At 43.7% G+C, this 26,479-nt stretch overlaps 1 protein-coding gene across 3 annotated transcripts in view; it reads right to left on the bottom strand.

The window, feature by feature from the left end:
• The window catches only part of Epsti1 (epithelial stromal interaction 1), a 98,217-nt gene that overhangs the window by 19,752 nt on the left and 51,986 nt on the right, over positions 1-26,479 (bottom strand). The window contains exons 7-9 of one of the 3 annotated variants that reach the window (XM_075949715.1): positions 22,606-22,699; positions 8,867-8,950; positions 1,971-2,051 (exon numbers count right to left, since the gene is read on the bottom strand). In XM_075949715.1, coding sequence (XP_075805830.1) covers positions 1,989-2,051; positions 8,867-8,950; positions 22,606-22,699 — 241 coding nt within the window. In that variant the 3' untranslated portion in view covers positions 1,971-1,988. Of the gene's footprint in view, positions 1-1,970; positions 2,052-8,866; positions 8,951-22,605; positions 22,700-26,479 lie in introns of those variants that run through there. The other 2 variants (XM_075949712.1, XM_075949713.1) reach the window with 2 other exon arrangements.

The following is a 26,479-nucleotide window of genomic DNA, read 5'->3' as shown; positions in this document are numbered from 1 at the left end:
CTGTCGGTTCAATGCTATTCTCATCTCCGCCTAGACAAACAGGGACCACAACAAGGAGACAAAATGTTTCTGTCATGTTGACAACACTCAGGAAAGTCAGACAGACTATTGGGGACATCCAAACTCTATAGGGGGCCAAAATTTAGTCTTTGGAGCACAATATAGCAATAATCACCAAGCGATAAAATGTACCACATCCTCTGAGGAAGTGTTTGAAGATGAGTATGATGTGGATATAGATGTTCACAGTTGTAGCCCACACTGTAAATATTAAGGAGAAAGTCTTAATGTCTATCAAGGAGGAACAATCAATAAGTTGATCGTCCACATAATGAAATTGTATGGAGCAGTTACAGGGAAGCGGTTATAACTGGCGGGGGAGGGGGGCTGGAAGACACATTGACTGATAAAAAGCCAGAGCAGGGACTGGGCTGGATAAAGTCCTTACCACAGAAACATGAGGACTGGAGTTCAGATCTTCAGCACTCACATAAAAGCTGAGTGGGCACGGTGGCCCACCTATAACCCCTGGGTCAGAAGGCCCAGAATCCCCTGGTCAGTGGTGGCTCCTGAGCTCAGTAAGAGACCCTACCTCAGATAATTGAAGTATGAAGTGATCACGGGAAGACAGTCCCCATCAACCCCTGGCCTTCACATGAACACACACATACATACATACACCTGCATTCATGTGTGTCTATACATACGAGAATGTGTATGCACATAGACACACATACTACACATTCATTCATATATATATATACATACATATATACACATACACAAAATACAAAAATTAAAAATAAAATAAAAGCCTAGACAAGCTTTCTTAGTATTCTTACATGCAAATAGAATCTATATACAAATAACTATTTCAACATTTTATTTGCATAAGCATTTTGCATACATGTATATGTGTGTGTATGTGTGTATTTGTGTGTGTACCAAGTGTGCGGCCACCTGTAATGGCCAGAATTAAAGGTGCTGGAGTCCCTGGAACTGGAGTTACACAGTTGTGAGTCACCTTGTGGGTAGTAGGAATTGAACCCACATCCTCTACAAGAACAAGAAATGGTCTAATCTACAGAGCCATTTCTCCAGTGCCCCATGTCAATGTTCACATGCTTGCATGTGACATACATAAAACATTTTCTAGAGCAATGGAAGAAAATGTTCATTGCCGTTGGGAGAAGACTTGAAGGGTAGATGGGTAGAGGGAGGAACCTTAGCGCCTGATAGACTTTGCTTTTATAATCTGTACACACATGTATTATCTCCTTATACTATTTATGGGAATTTTTAATTCATGCAAATGGCCACTTCTGCTTTCTTAAGTTTTTCTTTGTTTAAAGATACAGTTCTAACTTTAATTAAATGTATTAAAATAAGCAAATAAATAAAAAGATTCTAGTAGGCACAGTTTTTAACATTTAGAGACAATAAAACAGGAAGTTGGTCTATTAGGGAGCTAGGAAGTGCTAGCTACTAAGAAGCGAAGAAGCGCTGGACAAGAGGAGGGGAAGAGGGTGATGCACGCCATCGTCTTGCAGAGGCACAGGATGGGGAGAGGAGAAAAAGACTCAGTGGGAAGCAGGGAAAGGGAGCTGATGAGGCATGGCCATGCGAGAACATTGTTCCAGATGGCCGAAGGGGAGGGGCTGGCCACTGTGCTCGGATTATTTTCTGATTATCATCACAGTGTATTCCAAAGAGAGGCTGATTTTTCTTTGGTACCAAGAAAGATAATTTCAGCTAATTAATTTGTTCTGCTGAACTGACAGCCACCGAGGATGTGTCTGCAATGTCTCACAAGCACATTTGAGGTTCGTTTCCTTGGGTTCTCTCACGGAAGGGCAACATCTCGGTGAAATAGTACAAGGTAAGTTGTTCTGGTTCCAGGAGCTGAGACTGTAACATGAAGAAAATCAAAATGCTGCGCTACCCAACACACCAGATGCTCGACCCTCATTCCACTCAGGGTGTGTGGGTTAAGTACCAGCCACGCCCCAGACACCTGCATTTGTGCAGATACAAGTTTGATGCAGTTCTTCCTGGAAGAAAAACAAAATTAAAATGGAAGGCGGGCCCAGAAGGAACCGTGAAATGAAGCAAAAGGAAATGCAGTTTTGAGCATAAGTTCTAACAATAACACAGAAATGCAAAGCAAGAAAGATAAACAAGAGAAATGAGTATTCAAGTGTAGGGCCATTTCATTTGTATTTTAATAAATACAAACCAGAATCAGATCAGGAAGGCAAAACAGCCACACTGGCCATCCTGACAGACCAGGCAGCAATGACACACGCCTTTAATCCCAGTAGCCACACCAGTTTGCCATAGAAACAAGGCAATAGTGGCGCATTCCCTTAATCCCAGAACCAGAGAGGATTATAAAATGGGAGGAGACAGCTCTTAAACTCAGTCTCATTCTGAAGTTTCCTGGAGGCAGGATCACCATTTTTGGACTGAGGTAGAGGTAAGAGCCAGTGGCTGCTGCTTTGCTTTTCTGGTCTTCAGGTTGAATCCCAATATCTGTCTCTGAGTTTTTATTAATCGTGCTACATTCAATGTTTAAAGTATATTCATAAAACCTCTCTACACAGACGCGGGGTGGGACTGGGGATCTTCTCCAGACACTGAGAACTCCAAAGGAAGGGGGCAGTTCCTGGAAGTGGTAAGCGAACAGACCTGCACCGCCCCCCCTCCCCCGCCCTGTTGGTGGCCACACCTGTATGTGAGGAACGTGCTACGAACAGGGGCCTGTCTGGGTTAGGAGGAGGTAGGGAGGACACTGTCCTGGAGAGCCTCGGCACAGCCACAAGCAGCAGTACTGGGGGCCCAGCGGGCATTTCCTGCTAGAAGCAAATCAGCCCTGTGCTTCCTTCCTTTCACTCCCAGCACCCTACACGACCAGAGGAACTCGGTACCACATTCAAGGGTGCACAACGCTGCAGGCCTTGAGAAGTGATGAGACAAGAGCAAAAGCCAGAATCCAAAGCAACTCCTAGAGCACTAATTGAAAACAAAAATAGGGAGGGCTTGAAATCATGTCCGATTCCGACTGTGGTGTTACAGACACGGTTCAGCCTGACTGCTTCATGTAAACACGAAAGCGCCATCGCCTTGGTGGGATGAACTTCTCCCAGGAGACGATGTTCTCTCAGCTCTACTAGGGGAAAAGCACAGTGGAAGGAGGAAGGCCGAGACAGGACTGGAAAAGACTGCTGCCTTTGAATGGTTGCTAGAAAAGACTTTGAGGTCTCAGTAGTCCGGCTTTGTGGGAGCCTAGGCAGTTTGGATGCTCACCTTACTAGACCTGGATGGAGGTGGGTGGTCCTTGGACTTCCCACAGGGCAGGGAACCCTGATTGCTCTTTGGGCTGACAAGGGAGGGGGACTTGATTGAGGGAGGGGAAGGGAAATGGGAGGCGGTGGCGGGGAAGAGACAGAAATCTTTAATAAATAAATAAATAAGAAAAGACTTTGAGGGAATGGAAGAGTCTAGGGTCTGGTTTTGAGGCTCCCTCCTGGAAGGGGTACCTCAACAGAAGGACAGAGATGACCTTGGCCAGCAAGAATGTAGCAGAAAGGTTGAAAGGGCACTGAAAAGGAGGTGCTCAACCAAATCGAAGGAAGTGAGCCCTGATGGGGGAAGTGGGATAGTCAAGGACGTTATACAGGGAGGTGGAAGACTTACGGGAAAATGATACCTAAGTTCCCCCTTGACTAGTGCGTGTGAGCTCTGTCATTCAGTGTCAATATTAACAGAGCCCAGAAACAGTCCCCCATCAACTGTCTTTCTTTCTTTTCTTTTCTTTTTTTCTAGCTTTTCCTTTGTTAAAGGTTTGATTCACTGCAGAAAAGTATAAAGGAAAACAAGTAATTACTCAGAAAACTCTCTGCCCAGAAACAAGCTCTTTTAACAAGCTGCTATATTTTCTTCCTGATTAAACAGACAGATCACAGTCTCTCACCCTGGCTCACATTATGAAGCTTAGCATGCGTGAGGCCTTAGGATCAACTCTCAACCTGCTTCTTCTCTTTTGTTCTTGACAAAAATATCACGAGGCAAATAACAGCGCCATCGAACACAACAGACAAGCTGGGGCGAGGAAGCAATCCCTACAAGGTGCGGGAGCAGGAGGTAGGCTTAACACTCTGTCTGTACTCTATTTTTCATCTATGTTTTTATTTTACCAAATGTGAACATATTCCTGTCATTGAAATGCGCTGGTAGGTACCATATGGACTTACAGAAAAACCTTTCCGTCTTCTGCCAGTGAACAAATTGTTTCAAATTTTCATTAATCATTAAAATAAATATAGTAAATGTGTGTACACTTCCTGTGGGCATCTCTGATTATTTTCTCAAAACAAATGCCTATCTTTGCCAGGCATGGTTGTTAGGGGCTCATCATCCCAGTACTTGGTAGGCCAGGGGTGGGAGGAGATAACATGCTCAAGGCTAGCCTGAGCTGTTACACACTCTGTCAAAAATAAATAAACAAATACTATTTACAACTACTGGGTTTTTTATTCAATAGTGCCCAAGGGCATTTAAAGTTCTATTGTAACAGCATCCTGCTCGTTCACACTGTATTGTCACAACTGCTCTAGGTTCTTACCCCAGCAAACACATGTATCAGTAATCATATTTTTCTACAGTTTCTGCATTATTCTCAGAGTTGAGATCTAGAAATGGACTGTCAAAGTATTTTAAATTTTATTGGAATTAAACTCGAATTAACTTGGATACAACTGTAGCTACTGCAATGTGGAGTTTGTCCGCTCAGGGACAGCTACCGTCTTTGCTCTATTCAAATGGACTTTTATGGATAAAGGAAAGTTGGACTTTGGGGTTTTGTTTGTTTGCTTGCTTAGTTCAAGTTACTCAATGATTTTTTTTACACAGATAAGTTCATGTGCTCCTTTTTATTTCACTAGATTTTCTCTTCAATTGTCACTAATATTTGCGAGAGCTCCCTCTTGATATATCTCTTGTAACCACCTCTCTGATGGACTTCGCTCTGACTGATTTGCTTTAACAGACTCTCTTGGGCTGTGTGGGCGAGTTGCTCTCACCCATAAATGTTAGCTTATTTCCAATAATTAGAAATGTTACTTTAAATTTTCATTTTTTGCCTTATCAAGTTAGCTAAAATAATTCTCAAGGTTTGTTCCATGTGATACTAATAGCTAAAAGAAGGCCTAAAATGTTTAGTCCTTTTCCTTTATCTGGAAAAGTTTCTGAGCATAAGGGGAAAAAAATCTGCCCTGTAAAAAAACTCCGAAGAACTTACTTCTAACGTTAAGCTTAGTCTGTTGGAGTAAGAAACTCCCAGAAAACTTGCTAGATCAAGGTATTTTCCTTTACCTTTGTGCAGTTTTTAGCTCTCTGTCATTTTACATTTTCCCAGAAAGTCATCAACTTCATATAGATTTTCAACTTATTAGTTTAGCCTTAGCTGCAGCAACAGGAGCCTAGTCCTCCCAAAGCTACATCCCTGAGCCCCCAGTTCCAATGCTGTCTGCTTGTGTTTCTTTATTTAATCTCTTCCAAATCATGCTTGCTGCAGATCCCTTCATCCCTACGACTTTATCACAGAATACATGGCTGGAGTTTCAGAACAGCTGCTTTGTCAAGTTTCTAATTATTAAGTTATTAATTTCTGTTCTTATCTTAATTACTTCCTTTAGTTTCATTTATTGTTTCTGCTGTAAATTCCTTGGTACATAATTCATGACTTTTCTTCTTTTTTTTTAAGTATTAAATGGGTTTAACAGTTATAATTCTGTTCTCTGCATGCATTCCCCATAGATGCTGGCAGTACTACTTTTTTATGGCTTCTATAACAATCTTGTCTCCTTATTGCTTAAGTTTCTTCTGGTTTTCTTTGTTATCTTTTCACTTTCTAAATTAAACCAAAAACCACAAAAAACTCAGGAAGTACAATCAGCTTATCAGAGATGCTAAGAAAGGCCAACAAGGTAAAAGGACTGGGAAGTTATGTGGTGGACTACATGAGCAGGATACATTAGAACTGAGTTAGCTGTGGCTCCTTAGGAGCTTCATGAGGGAAGACTGAGGTCTCTGCTGAGAGCACCAGCTGCAGAACAGCATCCAGGGCATTGGTGTTGGTTTCTTTTCTTAAGCAGTCCCACCAAATGGAGGAAGAGAGCATGAGCTTAGAGAAACAGTGGTGTGGGAAGTCCTTCTGTATATGCGTTGCTTTTATTGGTTAATAAAGAAGCAGATTTTGGCCAATGAATTAACAGAGTAAAGCCAGGCTAAAAGAGATATATAGAGAGAGAGTAGGAAGAGTCAAGAGATACCATTCAGCCACCTGCAGAAGACAGATGCACCAGAATCTTGCTGGTAAGCCACTGCCATGTGGCAATACACAGATTAATGGAGATGGGTTCATTTAGGATATAAGAGCTAGCTAGAAATAGCTTAAGCTATTGGCCAAACAGTATTGCAAATATAGTTTCTGTGTGGTTATTTCTTGTCTGAGCAGCTAGGAACAAACAAGCAGCCTCTGCAAACAAAACAGGGCATCATGCCATATACCCGTGACTGCAAAACAAGCTGCCACACATGAGGACAGTAGCTGCTTTTCTCAGGTCCAGACGAACATGAGCAAGAATCACCAAACATTGAGAAAACATTACGAAACAAATGCATGGAAGCTAAGCCAGGAAATACAGTTGGTATATGAAGTAGAAAACTTTACTATTTGGATAGTCACCCTGGGTGGAGAGATGAGGATGTTAGGCTCGCTACAGTAAAGCAAACCAGCGGCTTTGGGAAGCAACTGAATTCAGTACATATCTCAAATAAGCACAGCACAGAGAGTCCTGAGAGACTGCAGGCAGTGGGACGATCTAGTACCTTCTTCAGAATGAGACACAAAGTGAGGAAGCAAAAGAAACAATGAAGATGCGTGGAGAGTTGACCCTGCATGTCTGGAATCCATCTGACAGAAGGCCCGGGAATGGTGAGCGGTGACGCAACAGGGGAAGAAACATTGATAGGAAGCCCGAGAGATGCATGCATTTTCAGATCTGAAGAGACAAGCAGAAGCGGTGTGACAAGATTAAACACAGAAATAGAAGCACTGTACATCTTTTCATAATCTGAAAGGGGAGGGGAGAGAAATGATTAATAAACACAACAGAGAAAATGCAGCCACAGAGCCTAAAAATAAAGAAAATACTGTGACGGAAATGTCAGTTGTGTAACCAGAGCACAGATATGTGCGAATAAATGAACCACCAACCAAGAAAATGCGAACATATCAAACCACAAATGAAAAAAGTCCATGAAACCGCGTGAGAGAAAACCAGACACGTTTATCACTGCACAAGTGTTTTAAACCAGTGGCAGAGTGGAAACTAAGTGATAGGAAAATGCCACATAAACACTAAGAACAATGAGGAACAGGAAATATTGGATAAAATACAGAAAGATAAAAAGGGAAATACACCCAAAAGATAATTAATGAGAAGAGACAATTTCAAATCAGTAAGTAGTCCACACTGAAAGGCAGCCTCCCTTAGCCTCATTGACCAGATCCACAGCCTACGTTTATGCTGAAAAACTGTCACCACCAAAGAGAATGGAAATCCCCGGGACAGTGAGATGAACTAGGACTGAATCCTTGGCCTGGCATGGCCCCTTTATTTTCTGGCACACAGGGCAGGGAAAATAGGGTGGAATCCTCTAGACAAGCCAGGGATGCCGCAGAAGAACAGGCACTTGATCAGCGCTGTGAAGGGACCACGCTGCTGTTCTGTCTTCACATCTGCTTCCCTATTGTACTGGTTACCACACTGTCCTGAATGCCTATAAAATGAAACACATGCTGCTTGCTTTCTCTGCCTCCTTCGAATTCCCTATCTGCACCACGATCAGAGCCCGCCTATCACAAGCGTGTTTGACCCAGGCCAGCTGGCCTTGGTGAGTTCCTGATAGAACATCCCCATTGTCTCAGTGTGTGGGTGCACCCCTCGTGGTCCTGAGTTCCTTGCATGGGATAAAACCAGACTCGCTGAACATAGTGGACAATGAGGACTACTGAGAACTCAAGAACAATGGCAATGGGTTTTTGATCCTACTGCACGTACTGGCTTTGTGGGAGCCTAGGCTGTTTGGATGCTCACCTTACTAGACCTGGATGGAGGTGGGTGGTCCTTGGACTTCCCACAGGGCAGGGAACCCTGATTGTTCTTTGGGCTGACGAGGGAGGGGGACTTGATTAGGGGAGGGGGAGGGATATGGTAGGCGGTGGCGGGGAGGAGGCAGAAATCTTTAATAAATAAATTAATTAATTAAAAAAAAAACTAGCGTGTTTGAGCACCAGGTCGCAGCCCTGAAGAGTTTTAGTTCTCAGACTAGATCCTTGAAGTTGTGAAACTTCAGAAGTTAGGAGGGTCTGCATTTGTCTCACTGATTTCTGTTGCTGAAAGCGTGTAGAATGCTTTGCTTCTGTACACACGCATGTACAGATATGTAAAACAGTTCCATAATGCCTGCTGCATTCAAAGCATGGAAATCTTTTCTGGGTGTCATTTGCCACTTTATTTACCCTTGGTTAAAATGTGGGTCGCTTGTGTTTTGTGTTCACGTGTGTGTGTTCATCTTCTCTGTGAACAGCCAGCACTAACTGTGGCCAGCACAGTACAACCCATGGCAGGATATGTAAAACTTTGGCTGGAAGAAGCCACCTTATAGGAAAAACCCAGAATTCATCTTTTGTTTGCAATGTGTTGTCAAGTTTTTCCAAAATCTTTTGAAGAATCTAAACATGTCTGTTCACCAGGCCTTCAAAAGCACCTGGTTTGAAGCAATCTGCACCAACAAATACCTGTTGCTGTCGGCCATCCCTCATCTTTGGCAACTTTTGGCTCTCTTCTTTCCACAGAGAATCCTTGTGTGTCTGTCTACTGGCCTGTCAAGGTACAAGCAGAGAATCATCAAATCAGTGCATCTATCTTCCTACCAAGGGACCGCTGCTAATAACTCAGCCTCCGTGTGGAGCGTACACTAAGCTTCCCATACACACTTGCTTACTGGGTGATTTATGCACCACATCTGAAGACATCCCCTGGGATATATAAAAAAAGAAGGCCAGTGTAAGCACAATCATCCAGCACATTTTAAAGGATGATTTAAATGTTTGCTTAATTAAGCTGTAAAATTTCTCCTCGGAGATAACTGACATAATTCATCCCTGCTGGTGGCAAGCTAAAAGATATTTTCAAGATTCTTCCGACCGACTGATTGGTCCCCCTCACAGACCAGCAGTAATGGCGCTGGTTTTCCAATCACGGCCATAGCCACTGCTCATTTGTGGTATCCTATTAAACTGTCAATTGGTGATGGATAACATATAACTCCAAAGATGTATTTCTTTCTGAGCCTTTATCTGTACCTGACACACAGTTCTATTCCTGAGAGGAGGCGAGGAAAAGCCTTTTCTGGACCACAGGAGCTTGGAAAGAGCCAGCCCCTTCAACAGAATGTCCTGCTGTCCTTCTAACCCACCATCATAGCACAAACACACCGGCCTACGGACCGACTATTATGAAACGCATGAGATTTCAAGTAGCAATGATCCCTGACTTATGATGGGTCACTTGCAAGGTCTGTTTTTTTCCCAACTTTATGGTTGTGCAAAAGTGATGTGCATGCATTTTGGGTCTTCTCTCGGGCTGGTGATGTGCAGTAACATGTTAGCTCCGGATGCTTGGTGGTGGGAGCAAGCCACACATCCCGTCAGCTGTGCCATCAGGAGGATAAACAACCGAGTCTCCACAGCCTGAGATGATACTAAGCCAGGGTGTTCCCTGGGTTAGATACATTACATACATTCCGACTTGCAATATTTTCAAATTATGATCGGTTTATCTGGGTGTAAACCCCATCATGAGCCCAGATTTATCTATATTCTGTTCAAGCACTATGAACTTTTTCTACTTCAACACTGAACTTGTAGCCCCAGCCTCCAAAAGGCAGGAAGCACAACCTAATAACCTAGTGCCCCAGAAACTCCACTACTCTCATAAAACTCCCAGCAGCAGCGTGTGAGGAAGTCATATATTTCAGGCCTCCTTCTCTGGACTAGTAATCCGGCTAGCCCACGTAGACTGGTTCCCCCTGTTCCCATACTATAATTTTTCTCAAGTACTTCTTAGCTCATCCCCCCATTCTTATAACCATAAAAATGCATCTACCAGCAAGAACCACTCTCCAGGGAGGGAGAGAAACTTCTCGATTTACATCATGCAGAAGCAGCAATGAGACTACTGGAGTTCCCTGTATCCAGAAACCCCTCATATACCCAAAGCCTGCTTTGTCGCACAAGCAACTTACACACAATGACTTTCTCTTCCCTCCTCCCCAAACAATGGAGCTGAGATATGTCCCAGGTGGGGAGTGGCTCTCTCATTCCCTTTCCTTTTATATTAGAGAAAGCTAATCTTAATCACAAATATCCTATGTCAGACCCAGGGAATAAGGAAGAATCTTGAGGTCTCATATAGAAGCCTATCATAACTGAAGGAGTCACATGGTACCTTAGCTACGGAGAGCTCAAAGTTACTTGCTACCCTAATTCATGCTTACCCCACTGGGATCTCTAGGCAGGACTGGAAGTTTCTGTTCAAAGAAATACAGGGGAAAATACACTTTATTTTATATGTTTTTTCTTAGTTCTTAATACTAGCCAACTCTAAAATCACTGCATCCATATAATTTTTGTAGCATTAAATAGTCACTTGATGTAATAATTGACACTAATGTTTTGTCAATCAGGCAAAGCCCACTTTTATCCATTTTTTTCTCAATTTTATCCATTTTTTTTCTCAAAGCTGTACTTACAATGTATTTGTTCATAAACAATACCTGAACCTCGTATGTGCAAGTTTTGGGTCAAAACAAGATGACAGACTTCAGACTTTAATAACCTTGTGTGGAAGTCAGAGACAATGATTACAGTACCAATACATGATAACAGATGAGAATAGAAAAGATGACATTTAATCAAATAGCGTCAAAGACACCTTCTCCAACTGGATGATGCTAAGCTGTATTTCAGAGAGTCAGTAAGAAACTGATTAAGAAAGGAGAATATTTTTGGTGGTGAGCCTAGTCTATAATGGCTGAGCCTTCTCTGATGTCCATGCTTCTTGTTGTCATTGAGGGCCATGCTGATTTCAGGGGTCTGGGCAACCACCTGGAGCCATGCTGTTGTTCAAGGGTCATGCTGCCACTAGGGATGTGCCAATCTGAGTGACCTGCACTGCCACCTGGGGCAATGGTGACATTCAGGCCCAGCTGCTGCCAAAGACGATGTCTGGGTCTGTTTATGGTCCTACCACAGCTGCGGTCTGTGCTGAAGTCAGAGTCTTGTATTGCCACCAAAGGTTGCACAGAAGCTCAGGGTTGGGACAGCAACCTGAAGCCTTGGTGGTGTCTGGGGGCCATGATGCCACCAGAGCCACCCTGATCTGAGTGGCCAGTGTTTCCACCAGGAGCCAGGACGTCACCCAGGCTCGAGCTGCTGCCAAAAGCCATGCCTGGGTCTGTGCTCCAGCTGTAGCTGGGTCTGTGTTGATGTCTGGGGCCTGTGTCACCTCAAGGGCCATAGGAACCAAAAATCAGAGGGACATGCTGCGCCACTCCGCCCTTCACTGGCCTGGGAAAGCCGGTCCTACCTCTTCTTAGACAGTGCAGCAAGAAAGCTGGCACTGACCTCAAGGGAGAGCTGGCTCCTGCACTTGGGAGAGAAGGCCCCACACCTCACCACAGGTGAGGGAGAACTAACCCTGATGGTACAGGCATAGGGGAACTGGCTCTGCCCCTTACCTGAGGTCCCAGTAGCCAGACTAAACATCTCAGTTACCACCCATGCCCACAGCCGGATCTTGGGTTGGCCCACCCTAACATCTAGCCCATCTAGGACCTGCTGGAGCTCAAGGAGGGACTGGTACTGTGGAACAATACCTACAGGATCTCCATGACTCCGGGCGGCCACAGGATATCCCAGAAGAGTTTCGGTGAGGACCCAGGGATGATGGTGTGCCAGAAACCAGAGGCCTTGAACCAGACCAGTGACTCACTGCAGTGAATGTTTGCTAGTAAAGCTGATTGGACAAAAGTGTCTACTGTGTGACAGACCACTCCTAATGCCACCAGGACAAATGACAAAGTGCTGGAGAGGCAGGAAAGAAGGAGAAGTAGAGAGGTTTTTTGAGGTTTTGTTGTTTGTTTATTTGTTTGTTTTGTTCTTGTTTGATTGATTGATTAATTGTCCTGTTTCTGTTTGATGTGTTTAAATTTTTCCTTTGAGGGGTCACTGCAGGGGTGAGGAGAGTTTATAGGGGGAATGGGAGGTGAGCGGAATTAGGGTGCAGGATGTGAAATTCCCAAAGAGTCAATAAAGAAATTGTGCTAAATTAAAAAAAAAGAAAAAGAAAAGAAAAGAAAATCAGGGGAATAAAAAGGAGAATTACACCATATGAACAAATGGGTCATCTTCATTAAAGCCTGAGTCTTCAAGGCTCAGGGATCTATGTGGAAAAGGAGACAGAGAGGTTGTAAGAGTGGGAGGTGGTGGATGATCCCAAGGAAACTATGTCTGCCAGACGCAACAGAGCTGAGGCACCTAACGACCTCACAGAGACTGTGACAGCGCACACAAGACCTGCACAGGTTCAAACCACACAAAATCCCAACACAGATGGACGTGGACACTGGGTCCGCCCTACCCAAGAAGCTATTTGCAGTGAACACCTGACGGGAGAGAAAAAAAAATCTGTTTTCTCCAACAGAGTGTCGCTGGGTGTGTTAGCCACACTTCAGTTCAGGCCTTATGCCCAGGAGTTGTTGGTAAACACAGATGAGTGTCAAGGGGGCTATTTGTGGTGGTTTTGTTTTATTTTAGCAAATTTTTCATCTTATTGGATCTTTGTTTTGATTTCCTTTTTTTAAAAGGCTTTTTCTTTTTTGAAAGAGAGAGAAAAAATACCATGAGTTGGGTGAGTAGGAAGGTAGGAGGAACTGGAAGGTGTTGTGAGAGAAAAAAAAAATCAAAAGTTACTTCACAAAAGAAACATTTAAATAAAAAAAAATATTTTTTAAAGAGTTGGTAGTGCTCCCAGGCCAAATCAGCCCAGAGAGGTATGTCAGAGTACAGAAATCTGCTGTTTCATGATTCTAGACACAATAATAATTCAAAATCAAGGTTATTCCTGACAGCTGTGAGGAAGGGATTTATCTGTCACATCCCTCCTGTCTGGCTTGCAGGGTCATTGTCACCCTGTCTCCCTGTGCCTCCTATCTGGCTTACAATGTGATACTCACCCCTGTCTTCTTGTGACTTCTGTCTGGTTTGCAAGGTCATAGTCACCCCTGTCTCCCTGTGGTTTCAGGGGCTGTATTTACCCTGTCTTTTCCCACCACTTCCTTCTGCATATAACTCTCTCAGTTTCGTGTTGAATTTCATATTGATCACCTCTGTCCCCAGATCAGCTCACATTCTAAAACGGTTGGGCTTAGGTTTCAGCATATCAACCCTGAGAGACCTACTTCATCCCAAGATAAATTTTCATGTCAGATGATGGAGTAAAGATGTTTGTACTTTTAGATATTTTTTCTCAAAGATTACCCTGGAAAGAAAGCAATATAAAACAAACTATTTTCAAAAATCAGGAGAAGTTGTGTCTGGAGAGATGGCTGAGTGGTTAAGCGCACTGGCTGTGATGGACCAGCCTGACTCCATCTTAAGATTAAAAGTCATGTTGTTACAAGGTCAAAATCGGTCCATTCCTCTTTTCTGTAAAATTTGGGGTTGACCATGTTATGAGCCATCTTCTGGAATCTGACATGAAATCTGACACCTTATTCCATGACCTTCACCCTGATAATATGTTCTGCCAGATAATTTTGAGATGTGCTGCCAAGTTCTTACATGAGCAAGACCCCCAGGAGCCCCCTAGCCTTGCAGTTCTTTGGGTTATATAAGCCAAGCACCACATTAGTCCTGTGTTCAACGCTATTTTCCTAAACCCTACTTTAGGAAAATAGCCCTGTATGACAGAAAATAAAGCTTGCTTAATTTGACCAAAGAATTTGGGTGCTGGTCTTTACTCTCTTTTGGAGGGAGAGAGCATAAATTGAAGGAGGAAATGAGGAAGAGGAGGAGCAAGAGAAAAAGGGGAAGAGGACATCAGGGGCCAGACCCCAGCCACCCCACCACCCTGCCACCCCGCCACCCAGCCACCCAGCCACCCCGCCACCCTGCCACCTTGCCACCCAGCCACCCAGCCACCCCACCACCCTGCCACCCCGCCACCCAGCCACCCAGCCACCCCACCACCCTGCCACCCCGCCACCCAGCCACCCCGCCACCCCGCCACCCTGCCACCTTGCCACCCCGCCAGCCACAGAGTAAGGATGAAAGTAAGATATACAGAGGGAAAGCCCAGAGGCATAGTAGTCGGGATAATTGAAGTCAGGAAAAGCTGGCAAGAAACAAGTCAAGCTAAGGCCAAACATTCACAACTTCCTAGTGTGTGTTTATTTGGGAGCTGGGTGGTTGGCCACCCAAAGAAGACAAAGAGGACAGCATCACACAACACCCCTCCGTTTTCTTTTCTTCAGAGCTGCATGCGGACATAGTAAATGAATGCACCAGCTCTTTGGGAAGCCAGATGGGTCACGGGAAGATGAAAGAAAGAAATTACTAGAAAGTCCAAATAGCTATTTGTCCCATCTGCCTGCCCTTGCTCTGAAAATTCTAGTGCCAAATCTCTTAACCCTAACAGAAAATTCAAAGTGTCCTCTCTGGGAGAAACGAGAGCAGATGCACGCACCAAGCACTGAAGGCAGAAATGGTGAACAGGAAAAGGCTGCACAGGACCCTGTATGCTGATGCCCTCCGTTAGGTTTCTCACCTTCCTCCTGCACCGTTGCCACCCCAGTGAAAATGGTGGAGCATTTTTTTCAAAGTATTGGAGACAGATTCCTAGCAAATGAGAAAGATTTCCCTTCTCCACAAAAACAACCAAATCTCTAAAACATTTAGAGGATAGTCAAGAAAAAGTGTCAGTAGGCAGGAGTTAAAAGTACTGGAATATAAATTCAAGGAGAAAAAAAAATGTTTAAAAAGAAGTTAGATAATAAATCCAGGTGGCCTGGGATTAGAGAAATAGGAATTCTATAAAAAGAAAACGAAGAGAAAGAAATAAAAAGAAAATAACACCAGGAAGTTATCTGGGACCAGAAATGAGTTTCCAAATTGAAAATGAATAACAAAAACCCCTTGTACTCAGACCCACCAGTACAGAGTATCAGAAGGAGGAAGGAGGATGCTAAGTTATTCCCAGGGAAAGCAGGTTTACAAAGCTCCTATAAGAAGGATAATCCAGATGCCCATGAATTTTTCAGGAGCCAGGACAGAGCAGGACCATCAAAACTCAGACGCAAACTAAGGGGGGTGGAGAGGGCAGGATATAAAATTAGCTCCAACACAGAAGGACCTGAACACGCTTGTCTTCCCTGTATCTTCTCCAGTGAACTATTAGACGAGGTATTACATCGTAACCAAGGAACAAAACGTGAAAGCATAAGCCAACGGGATCCAGAGGTCAGAGAACTCCCGGTACACAAGGCAATAAAGGCGATTCCCAAGACATCCTCAGAGAGCCCTTCTCCACCTTGGCTGCACTTCACGGCTGCCTTGGGTGCTTTGAAAACACTTCGGTCCAGGTCACATTGCAGTTGGATCTCTGGGGGTGTGACCTAGGCACAGACAAGTTGTAAAGCTCCCCCAGATGAGTTCACTGGGCAGAGGAGGCTCTGACCCATTGTGCTAAAGGAAAGTTCCAGAAGAACCCCTGTGCTGTGGAGTAGAAAAGGAAGCTGCATTCAGAGCAAGAGTGAGGTGGCATCTGAATGGAGAGGACAGAACTGAGGAGCTAGCTAACCGTCACAAGATGGAAACTGTGTGGAACCTTTAATCAAGAAGCACTGGATGGGACAGCTGGAGGGGCTAGAGATGGTTCCCTTTGAACATTTGTTAAAGAAAATGCAAAAATAAAATAGAGTCTTCTCAAGTGTTTACAAGTTGCCAAAGACAGAAAACACAACCAGAGAGCACTAACTAACTGGCTGGGCAGCCAGAGTAATCACTACATTAAGACAGAAGGACCAGCAAACAGTAGGGATCTTGAGGTGGGAGTCAGTGAGCTCCCACTAGCATGAGTCAGCTGTTTTTGTGGGTATCTCCATCATGGTTTTGGCCCCTTTGCTCACAATATCACTCCTCCCTCTCTATGACTAGTATCTCAGAAAGAAAGGATTTCTGCCCCCCTACCTTAACCCCAACAATGCGTGCTTACTAGAGAGAGTGACACCATCTAAGTGGAAGTAAATTCTGCAGATGTCTTTTGCCTGGAGTCCTAAACCTCCAAGAGCTTTATTCTAACACACAAAGGAATTTTCCTGCAGCCCTTTTTTCATCCATATAATTACATAGAATTTATAAAATCCCTGCCTCCCAATGGTGGGTATGTGTTCAACGTAGAAAGGTGTGTAAGGACTCCTGGGGAGCTAACCCATGCCCAGCACTGAGAATTGAGAATTTCCTTTTTTAACTTAGATATTTGGAAGCAACTTTGTTCACCTATGCAGGGTACCTCTGTCCAATCTCTCTCTCTCTCTCTCTCTCTCTCTCTCTCTCTCTCTCTCTCTCTCTCTCTCTCTCTCTCTCTCCCTCCCTCTCTCTTTTCTCGTGTGTGTGTGTGTGTGTGTGTGTGTGTGTGTGTGTGTGTGTGTGTATTTAATTAGCTTATGGAGGGCTATAAGACCCCTTCCTTAGCTGAGGAGCTATTGGCAGTTGATACCTGGTGGGGAAGGGAGAGTCACGTTTCCCAGGGAACGGGACCTCTGGCAGATGACCTGTACCTAAACTTATGGGCAGCGCTTAATAAACTCAGCTGGGCAATGTGAGAGAGTGAGAGACTTTGGAGCCCTCAGCCCTTTGATGTCCTCATCAAAATCTTCCCCTCTGTGTGGATCTATGTGGAAGAGGAGATTTTTAAGAGTCGGAGGTGGTGGATGCCTCCAAGGGAACAGTGCCAAACAGGCACCGATGCACACAGGAACTCGCAGAGACTGTGACGAGAATACACAAGACTTATAGTGGTTTCTCCCAGAGCAGAGAAGGGGAAATGGACACAAAGCCCCACCCCTAACCAGGAAATGTATCTTCTGGGAAAGGAGTGCCATTCGGTGTATCAGCCATATTCCAGATCTACTCCCAGGAAAAGCTGGCCAATGAAGAAAAGATTCCGTGTTTTCTGTTTGCTTTTTTGTTGTTGTTTAGTTTTATTATTTTTGTTTGTTTTGTTTTTGTCTTATTGGGTTTTTTTTTCAGTGTTTGTTTTGATTTTGTTGTTGGTTTTTTTTTTTTTTCATTTTGGAGAGAGAGAAAGAACATAAAATTGGGTGGGGAGAATCTGGGAGGAGTTGAGGGATGGGAAAGATTATCAAAATACATTGTATGAAAAAATTTTAGTAAAACATATTAAACAAAAGAAAAAGAGGCATAAAGTTGGGAGATGTGTTGGAGGAGCCAGGACAAGTTGAAGTGGGGAGAGCAGGGTAGATATGATCAAGATATATTTAATATACATATGAAATGTGATATTTTAGTTTTAAAACAATCTTATTTTACATACCAATCCCAGTTTTCTCTCCCTCCCGTCTTCCCACTCTTCCCCCATCTTCTCCCCACCTCATTCCCATCCACTCCTCAGAGAAGGTAAGGCCTCCCATGGGGATTCAACAAAGCCTATCATATCACTTGAGGCAGGACCAAGGCCCTCTCCCCTGTATCTAGGCTGAGCAAGGTATCCCTACACAGGGAATGGTCTCCAAAGAGCCAGTTCATGCACTAGAGATAAATACTGGCTCCGTTGCTAGTGGCCCCACAAACTGCATAAGTCACACAAATGTCACCCACATTCAGAGGGTCTAGTTCCATCTTATGCTGGTTCCCTAGCTGTCAGTCCAGGGTCAGTGAACTCCCACTAGCTCAAATCAGCTGTTTTTGTGGGTCCGACCACGATCTTGGCCCCTTTGCTCATAATATCATTGCTCCTTCTCTATGACTGGACTCCAGGAGTTAGGCTCAGTGCTTAGGTGTGGATCTCTGCATCTGCTTCCATCAGATGCTGGATGAAGGTTCTATGATGACAATTAAGGTACTCATCAATCTGATTACCAGGAAGGGCAGTTTAGATACCCTCTCCACTATTGCTTGGATTCTTAGCTGGGTTCGTCCTTGTGGTTTCCTGGGAGTTTCCCTAGTGCCTGGTTTCTTGCTAACCCTACAATGGCTTCCTCTTTGATGGCATCTCTTTCCTTGCTCTCCCTCTCTGTCTTTTACCCAACTTGATTTTCTTGATACCTAATGTTCTTCCTGTTCCTCTTCTTCCCTTCCCACTTTGCTACCACCCACCCTCCACACTGCCATTTACTAAGGAGATCTTGTCTACTTCCCCTTTCCTGGGGGATCTATGTATGTTTCTCTTAGGGTTCTCCTTGTTTCCTGTCTTCTCTGTGGTTGTGAACTATAAGCTGACCATCCTTTGCTTTATGTCTAATATCCACTTATGAGTGAATACATATCATGTTTGCCTTTCTGTGTCTGGGTTACCTTACTCAGAAGCAAACATCCATTTGCCTGCAAATTTCAAGATGTCATTGTTTTTTACCGCTGAGTAGTATTTCATTAGGTAAATTTCCATTCTTTTTCCATTCTTCAGTTGAGGAGTATCTTGGTTGTTTTCAGGTTTTGGCTATTACGAATAATGCTGCTATGAACATAGCTGAGAAATTTTCTTTGTGGTATGGGTCTGTATCCTTTGGGTATATGCCCAAGAGTGGTATTGCTGAGTTTTGAGATAGATTGATTCCCAGTTTTTTGAGAAACCGCTATATTGATTTCCTAAGTGGCTGTACAAGTTTGCACTCCCACCAGCAATGGGGGCGTGTTTCCCTTACTCCACATCCTCTCCAGCATAAGCTGTCATCAGTGGTTTTGATCTTAGCCATTCTGACTGGTATAAGATGGAATGTCAGAGTTGTTTTGATTTGCATTTCTCTGATAGCTAAGGATTTTGGGCAGTTCCTTAAGTGACTTTCAGCCATTAGAGATTTCTCTATTGAGAATTCTCTGTTTAGATCTGTACCTCATTTTTAATTGGATTATTTGATATTTTGACATCTAGTTTCTTGAGTTCTTTGTATATTTTGAAGATTGGGCTTTTGTCCAAAGTAGAGTTGGTAAAGATGTTTTCACCATTCTGTAGGTTGCCATTTTGTCCTGTTGTCTGTGTCCTTTGCCTTACAGAAGCTTCTCAGTTTCAGGAGGTCACATTTATTAATTATTGATCTCAGTATCTGTGCTACTGGTGCTATATACAGGAAGTAGTCTCCTGTACCAATACGTTCAAGGCTACTTCCAACTTTCTCTTCTAGGAAGTTCAGTGTGACTGGATTTATGTTGAGGTTTTTGATCCATTGGAACTTGAGTTTTGCGCATGGGGATCTATTTTCATTTTCTACATGTCAACATCCTGTTATGCCAGCACCATCTGTTGGTGTTTTCTTTTATCCCATTGTATATTTTTAGCTTCTTTGTCAAAAATCAGGTGTTCCTAGGTGTGTGGATTAATATCAGGGTCTTTGATTCGATTCCATTGGTCAACCTGTCTGTTTTTATGCCAATATCAAGCTGTTTTCATTACTATAACTCAATAGTAGAGCTTGAAGTCAGGAATGGTGATGCCTCTGGAAATTTCTTTCTTGTACAGGATTGTTTTGGTTATCTTGGATTTTTTGTTTTTCCATATGAAGTTGAGTATTGTTCTTTCAAGGTCTATGGAATGTTATTTTTTAAATGTAGGAAGAAAAAATTTCACAAAAGTTGCTTTGAAGAGTATAATAAAATTAGGAAACAGAAAAACAATAAATTCTTAGAGCTCTCCATACACATATAGAGGAGAGGGACACATTGCTCACAGTCTGAACATGGACTAGGTATTCTCTTAACAGAGAATAAATGTTTTCCACAGAAGTGCAATGTACATATTTGACCTTCCTAAAGCATTGGGAATGGCCGCACGGAGCCTTCTCAGAATCCTATGCATATGGATAGACGGAAGGAGAAAGAGCACACTACGGGTAAAAACTCAGTTAAGTATATCCAACACTGACAACTTATTAATAGTTTGACGTCAAAATCGAGTATCTCTTGCATGTAGCTCAGAAGGAGCCTTCCTGGGGCTGATCCTGCTCCATATTTTCTATCGATAGCTCGAGGGCTGTGCTACACGTGCACTAATCAATCCACAGAATATGCGGTTCCGGGAGACAGGGCCGATGCGTTATAGACAGCACTATTAAAATTCAGGATGGTTTTGTGGAATCCAAGAAATGACTTGAAATCGATAGAGCAAGCAGACACAGTCCTGCTGGGGTTTCATGCCACAGGACCCCCAAAGCTCCCAACTGGAAAGGCAAGACACGCTGGCAAGCAAAACCCTAAGTGTTCCGATTTCAATCCCTCCTCCATCCCTCACAGCCACAAGGCTATCCAGACATGCTCAGAACTTGCCATTCACACGTAATTTAAGCCTGTGACCTGCAGGTTTTCAATTCTCCCCTTCAAGGTCCCGCAGTGAGGGTGGTGAGATGAGGGATTTGGGGTGACGTGATTATAGAGCTTACTCTGACAAGTTTAGAGCATACAACACCATATCAGAAACAGGGAAAAAGCAGAACACTTACAGGATGGGAAGCAAGAGTGATTTTTTTTTCCCCCTGAGAGCAGCATTGTGTTTTCCCTCAGTAAGTGAGCAACAACCAAGTCTGGCCACTTCTACCTTCCAAACGGTTTTCAACTTGCCCCCCCACACACACACACATCCTGTCTCCCTACCAGAACCAGAGTCCTAAAGGCTCTTTGCTCTCAATTCTTTTGCATCTGTCCTTCCTACCATTGTCGGTGTAGTCCCAGGAAAATACAGGAGATCTTGAATCTTCCTTGTTTACAGACTATGAGGCCCATCAGTCCCCACAGGTCTCCAACTTGACTCTCATCTGTTCTCAGTGGCTATTCTACCAAGAGCTTCCCAGCTTCCTGGGGGTGGGGAGCATTTCTAGTTGACTCATTGTCTAGGTCAGAGATTCTCTACCTGTGGACTGTGACCCCTTTGGGGATGTTAAATGATAGTTTCACAGGACCATTGGAAATATCCAATATTGACATTATGCTTCATAACAGGAACAAAGTTACAGTGATGAAGTAGCAGCAAAAATAAGTTTATGCTTGGGGTCACCACAACATGAGGAACTGTATTAAAGGGTTGCAGCATTTCGGAAGGCTGAGAATCACTGGTCTGGGGATGTTACTAGCATTTGGGGGTCGGAGATGTTCCACAAACTGGACAATAATCTGCCCACCCAGTTTGCCACTGACTGCTCATTTGAGTAAAGCTCCTTGGGGCCCCGCTGACGTCTCGAGCCTCCTGGTTTACCTCTCCCTCACATCTGTGAAAGCCATCGTCCCCAGCACCTGCCGTGCTTTCTCGTGCCTGTGTCACCTGGAGCAACTCTCTTCACTTCGCTAACTCACGTTTGTCGGCTTCAGCTCAGCCATCCTCTATAGCAGGAAGAACCTGTGTACAGCCTGACTCACCTGCTCCTCTCTCAAAGAGCAGTGGAGCCTTCTGATGGGGCTAAGCTTCGTGCTCAGCGCACAGCTTCCTAAGTATTGGGTTCTCTCTCTTCGTTAGGGTTATTCAGTGTAGACAGTGTACTAGACCTTATGTAGAAACAAATGTTTTGGTGAGGTGAAGGAATCGACCTCAGCATACAATATACCTGATGGCCTGAGTTTACCTGGCCTCATTTACCATTGCCAAATCATGGAGGCAAGCCTAAGCCCCTGTCTGAGGAGGAAGGGTAAAGAAATGTGGTCGAAATACTACAATAGATTATCTTTCGCCTTAAAGAACAGAACTGTGCTGTTCTCAGGACACTGGGCTGAATGGGAAATTATAATGTTAAGGGAAATAAGCTAGACCTTTAATCAAATGTCAAATTATATTTTCACATGAAGACTCAAGATTAGAAGACAAAAGCATGAAGATGGAAGGACTGCTTGGGAAATGGAAAGGGGACAGGAAGACTAGACAGACGGGGCCTGGGGTGAATGGGGTAGGGGGCTGACATGTATACTGTATCCACACCAAAAAATGTTAGAATGAAACCCATTCTTCTCTGCAAGGCAAGAGATTGGGGGTGGGGTATAGGTGGATGACTGGGGACAATAAAGACTTTTCAGGAGCCTATGTATGTTATGGGAACAAACACAAGCGTTATTTTACACCTCAAGGGGCAGTTGGTGGGTGGCGGCGGGTCAGGGTTTCCAATCACACTACGTTGTACCTGCTACTTTGTGCCCTTAATCTTTGGCCTCTAAACCTTTCTTCAAAAGGTGCCAGGCAGTACCCTGCATGAGTTTCCACTCACCCACGTTGAGGAGGGGGCAGCCCGCGGAGCCATTTGACAGGCACTTCTGTTTCTCAGGTCCGTATCCAGTCTGCTCAGGAACTCAGCGGTTTTGCTGCCAGGGAAATAAACAGGTGTTAGCGTTCCAAAACACTAGAAATAGCACTGTTTACTGAGCCTCTGGATACCAGCCTGGATCGGCACCCTAAATATATCCTGATGCCTAAAAATATCCTGGGGAGAAGAGAAGGTGAGAAAGCAAGGTGCTGCAGAGAATCCAAACCAAGTGGCGTCGCGAGATGGCATCGTGAAGAGCGTGTGTTTTAAAAATATCAAATTAGGTTTGTGAAATATGAACCTGTCATTTCGGGCTTTGCACTTTGTGTTATCGACAGAGATAAATCTTCCCTGTGACTTCACAGGACCTGCTTCATTTCCTCTGTGTGTATCTCGGGTCTGACATCAGACTTCAGTGTGGACCTGGGGAGAACTAATCCCCGACAACATCTCACTCCACTCCAGTTCCACATTAACCCTTAACCCTCCAGGGGTCTTTCTCTTGTCATCTCATCTCCCACACAGCTCTGACTACTCAGAAGACACACTGAGCCCGTAGACCAGCAGTTTGCTCCCGTTTATGAACCACTAACCCTTGAAGATTCTGAAACAGAAATAGACTTTCTATCCACCACCACCACACACATACACACACACACACACACACACACACACACACACACACACATTTGTATTTGATTCCAGAGAAGAGATGAACTTCCTTTCTTAGAGTTCAAAACTGCTGCTTGGACCGAGGAAATGGCTCAGTAACAAAGTTCTTTTTTTTTATGTTTTTTTTTTATTTATTTTTATTTATTTCTTTAGTTGTTGAAAAAAATTTCTGCCTCCTCCCCATTTCCCTCCCCACTTCTTGCTATACAAGCATGAAGACTTAAGGTCAGACTCCCAGGGACCACATAAAAAGTAGGGCATGGTGACACACCCTTGGAGTTCCAGTGATGACAACACAGAAACAAGCGACTCCCTGAGGCTTGCTGACCAGCCAGCCAGTCCAGCCAAATCAGTGAGTGCCAGGTTCAATAAGAGATTATATCTTAAAACATAAAGAGTGATGGCCCATGCCTCTGATCCCAGTACCCCTGAAGCAAAGACAGGTGGATCTCTGTGAGTCAGAGGTTAGCCTAGGCTAGTTCTAGGCTACCTAGTGCTACATAGTGAGACCCTATATCATTAAATTGATTAACTGATTAATTAAGGTAAAGAAATAATAGAATAAACCACCCAAAGTTGACCTCCAGCCTCCACGTGCAGGTACACAGGCATCCATATGCAGATGTCAGCATGCAAAATTATACACATCCATGCGTGTATAGCACATGCCCAAAAGTACTCAGTGCTGCTGACTCCGGCACACATTTCTGGTTATTTCTTTTTAGCTTTGAGAAAGTTGGCCTAGCCTTTGCTTTCTCCTTAATCCAAATTGCCACTCAGGTTTTCTTCTTGCCCATGTCAAGCACAGGACACTGGAATTACTTCCTAGTCCTTACGTCAAGTACTGCTTTACCCTGCCTATCTTTAACGAGCTCTTTTTCCCTTTTCCCTGGGTAACCTCCAGAATTTCTACTTCTTACTCCACATTTCTAATCAAGCACCTCAAAGAAGCCTGATTTCTCTTGCTTCCATCTTCCTACTTCTCTCTACTCATACAGAGATTCAGGTCCTTGAGTACTGAAGACATGGGCATCAGAGGAAACACAGGGGTCTAGTAAGAACCAGTGGCACACGGCTGGGAGAAAAAGACAATCCAAGGCGTTAGAAAGATGCCAGCATTGTGGGTGGAACAGGGCATTTCGGCAAAGTTAGAAGCTTGAGCTGAGAAAGGAAGTGTTCACACTGGAGCAGAGTTCCTGAGACTTCAGCCATGATAGCAAGAGACCCAGCCACTAGTCCTGGATTAAGCACCTCGCCCAGAATAGTCAGAGACCAATGACATCACATAGCCTGACTTCCTGGAAATCAATCATATAAAATAGGATAAAGTTCCACCGTGTAAGCGTAATGCACTTAGCATTCTTACTGAGGGACATTTATGTGACCCTACTGGACATCAGGGAATATGACATAAAAAGGTTAAACTACCAGTTTTAGATTATGTTTAAATTACCGTTGCACTTATGAAGTCACCCTCATTAAAAACCGTAAGTGATAAATGACCCCCAAGTGGTTTTCGTGCTGTTGGGAGGGGACAATTTTACCTTACCTTAAACTCTTTTAGCTAACACACAGACTCAGTTGGCTGCAGAGTCCAGAGCGGTAATACACATGAGTAAAGAAAACAGGAGATTAGACACAGCAATAGGAAGTGTCTACCAGTTGAGTCAAAGACAGGAAGAACACTGATCATGTTGAGGGATTTGACAAACTAGAAATGATTTCCCTTGCAAGTAGGGCAGTTGCTTTTTAACTCCAGACCAAGATGCCAATGGGTAACATGCCAGCAATGCCAGATGGCTCAGGTTTTACTATTGTAGCCAAAATGCTGAAATATTTAATGTGAAATAGTTTGGCAATTAATTTAAAAAGTTTTAAAACTTTGCAGGTTTACACTGCTGGCCCCGAGCAAAACAAAACAAAGCCCTCTGCAAGCCAGATGTGGTCCCAAGGGCTCTTGGCCATGACTAAATCATTGCTTCTGCCTGATCATGATTGTGCTGTTGACACTACATTTATTTTATAACTATGGGCTCTTTATCTTTAGGTTAAAGATATAAGTAAGAAGGGCCAATATACTGCCTTATATCTGCCAGCTAAGAGACATCGCACCGTATTTCATATTTATGCCAAATACTAAGGTTAGCATTTTTATTTACACTTACAGCTCTGTGTATTTGTGTTAATGCATGAAAAGCAAACACTACATATAAAATGAAAAGGGAAACCCACAGAAAATATTTATAACCAAGGAAATATAATAAAAGGGTTATTGGGCAAAATGCATGAAGAACACTGATAAATTTCAAAAAGACAAAGAGCCCAACCTACGAGTGGGTAAGAGATAAAAAAAATGCATGCTTTGCTGAAATAGAAACACAATTATTAACGCAAATGACAACAATGACTTAGAGTGTATATAATATCACTGTGTCGAGCCCTGCTAGGAGATCCTTACAGCTATAACCTCATGACAACCTTGCAAAGATTTCAACACCTTCAATTCACAGAAGCAACTAGCTCAGGACCACACATGAGAAATACCACAACCAAGACTCAGTCCTAGATATCCTGACTGCAGAGGTTATACTTAGAGCTGGCATACTCAACTGCTCCTATGGCGGAATATCCACATGCCCAGGGGCTCCATCTCAGACAGCTGAGAATGGAACATTAAAACAATACTTCCCCATACACGAGCCAAAACAATATTTTTTTTTAAGTATGGAAAATTGCCCCATGCTAGAGAGAATATTTGGCAGAACTTCTCTTATTGAATTGCTGATAGGAAAGCAAATTGGCCTCCTGGAAGAAAGACATTTGACAATCGGAATCCATGTGCAATGTCTAGATGTTTAATAATAAGGAGATCTGGACACAGTAGGAGAACTGAGGAAGGAAATGGAACCCAGCACCACTTGGAAGTATCTCAGGCAGGGAAGGAAGAGAAAGGAAAGGAGGAAAACGTGAGGAAACGGTGGGGACTGGAGAGAAGAAGGAAATGAACTAATTTACATCACCAAGTCTTACAAGTGGCTCTCGTGTCTGAGAACTGATCTGAGGTTCTCACCTAAGAGTTACTGTGGAGTGGTCCCAGTCCTACAAAGGCTCGTTCTGTGCTGGACAGATGCCTCTGATTCTTGCAAAGTAAATCCACATCTCCTCC

The sequence above is a fragment of the Microtus pennsylvanicus genome, chromosome 15 (assembly GCF_037038515.1).
Source record: "Microtus pennsylvanicus isolate mMicPen1 chromosome 15, mMicPen1.hap1, whole genome shotgun sequence".
Classification (NCBI taxonomy): Eukaryota; Metazoa; Chordata; class Mammalia; order Rodentia; family Cricetidae; genus Microtus; species Microtus pennsylvanicus.
This window is presented reverse-complemented; position numbering and strand designations above follow the sequence as displayed.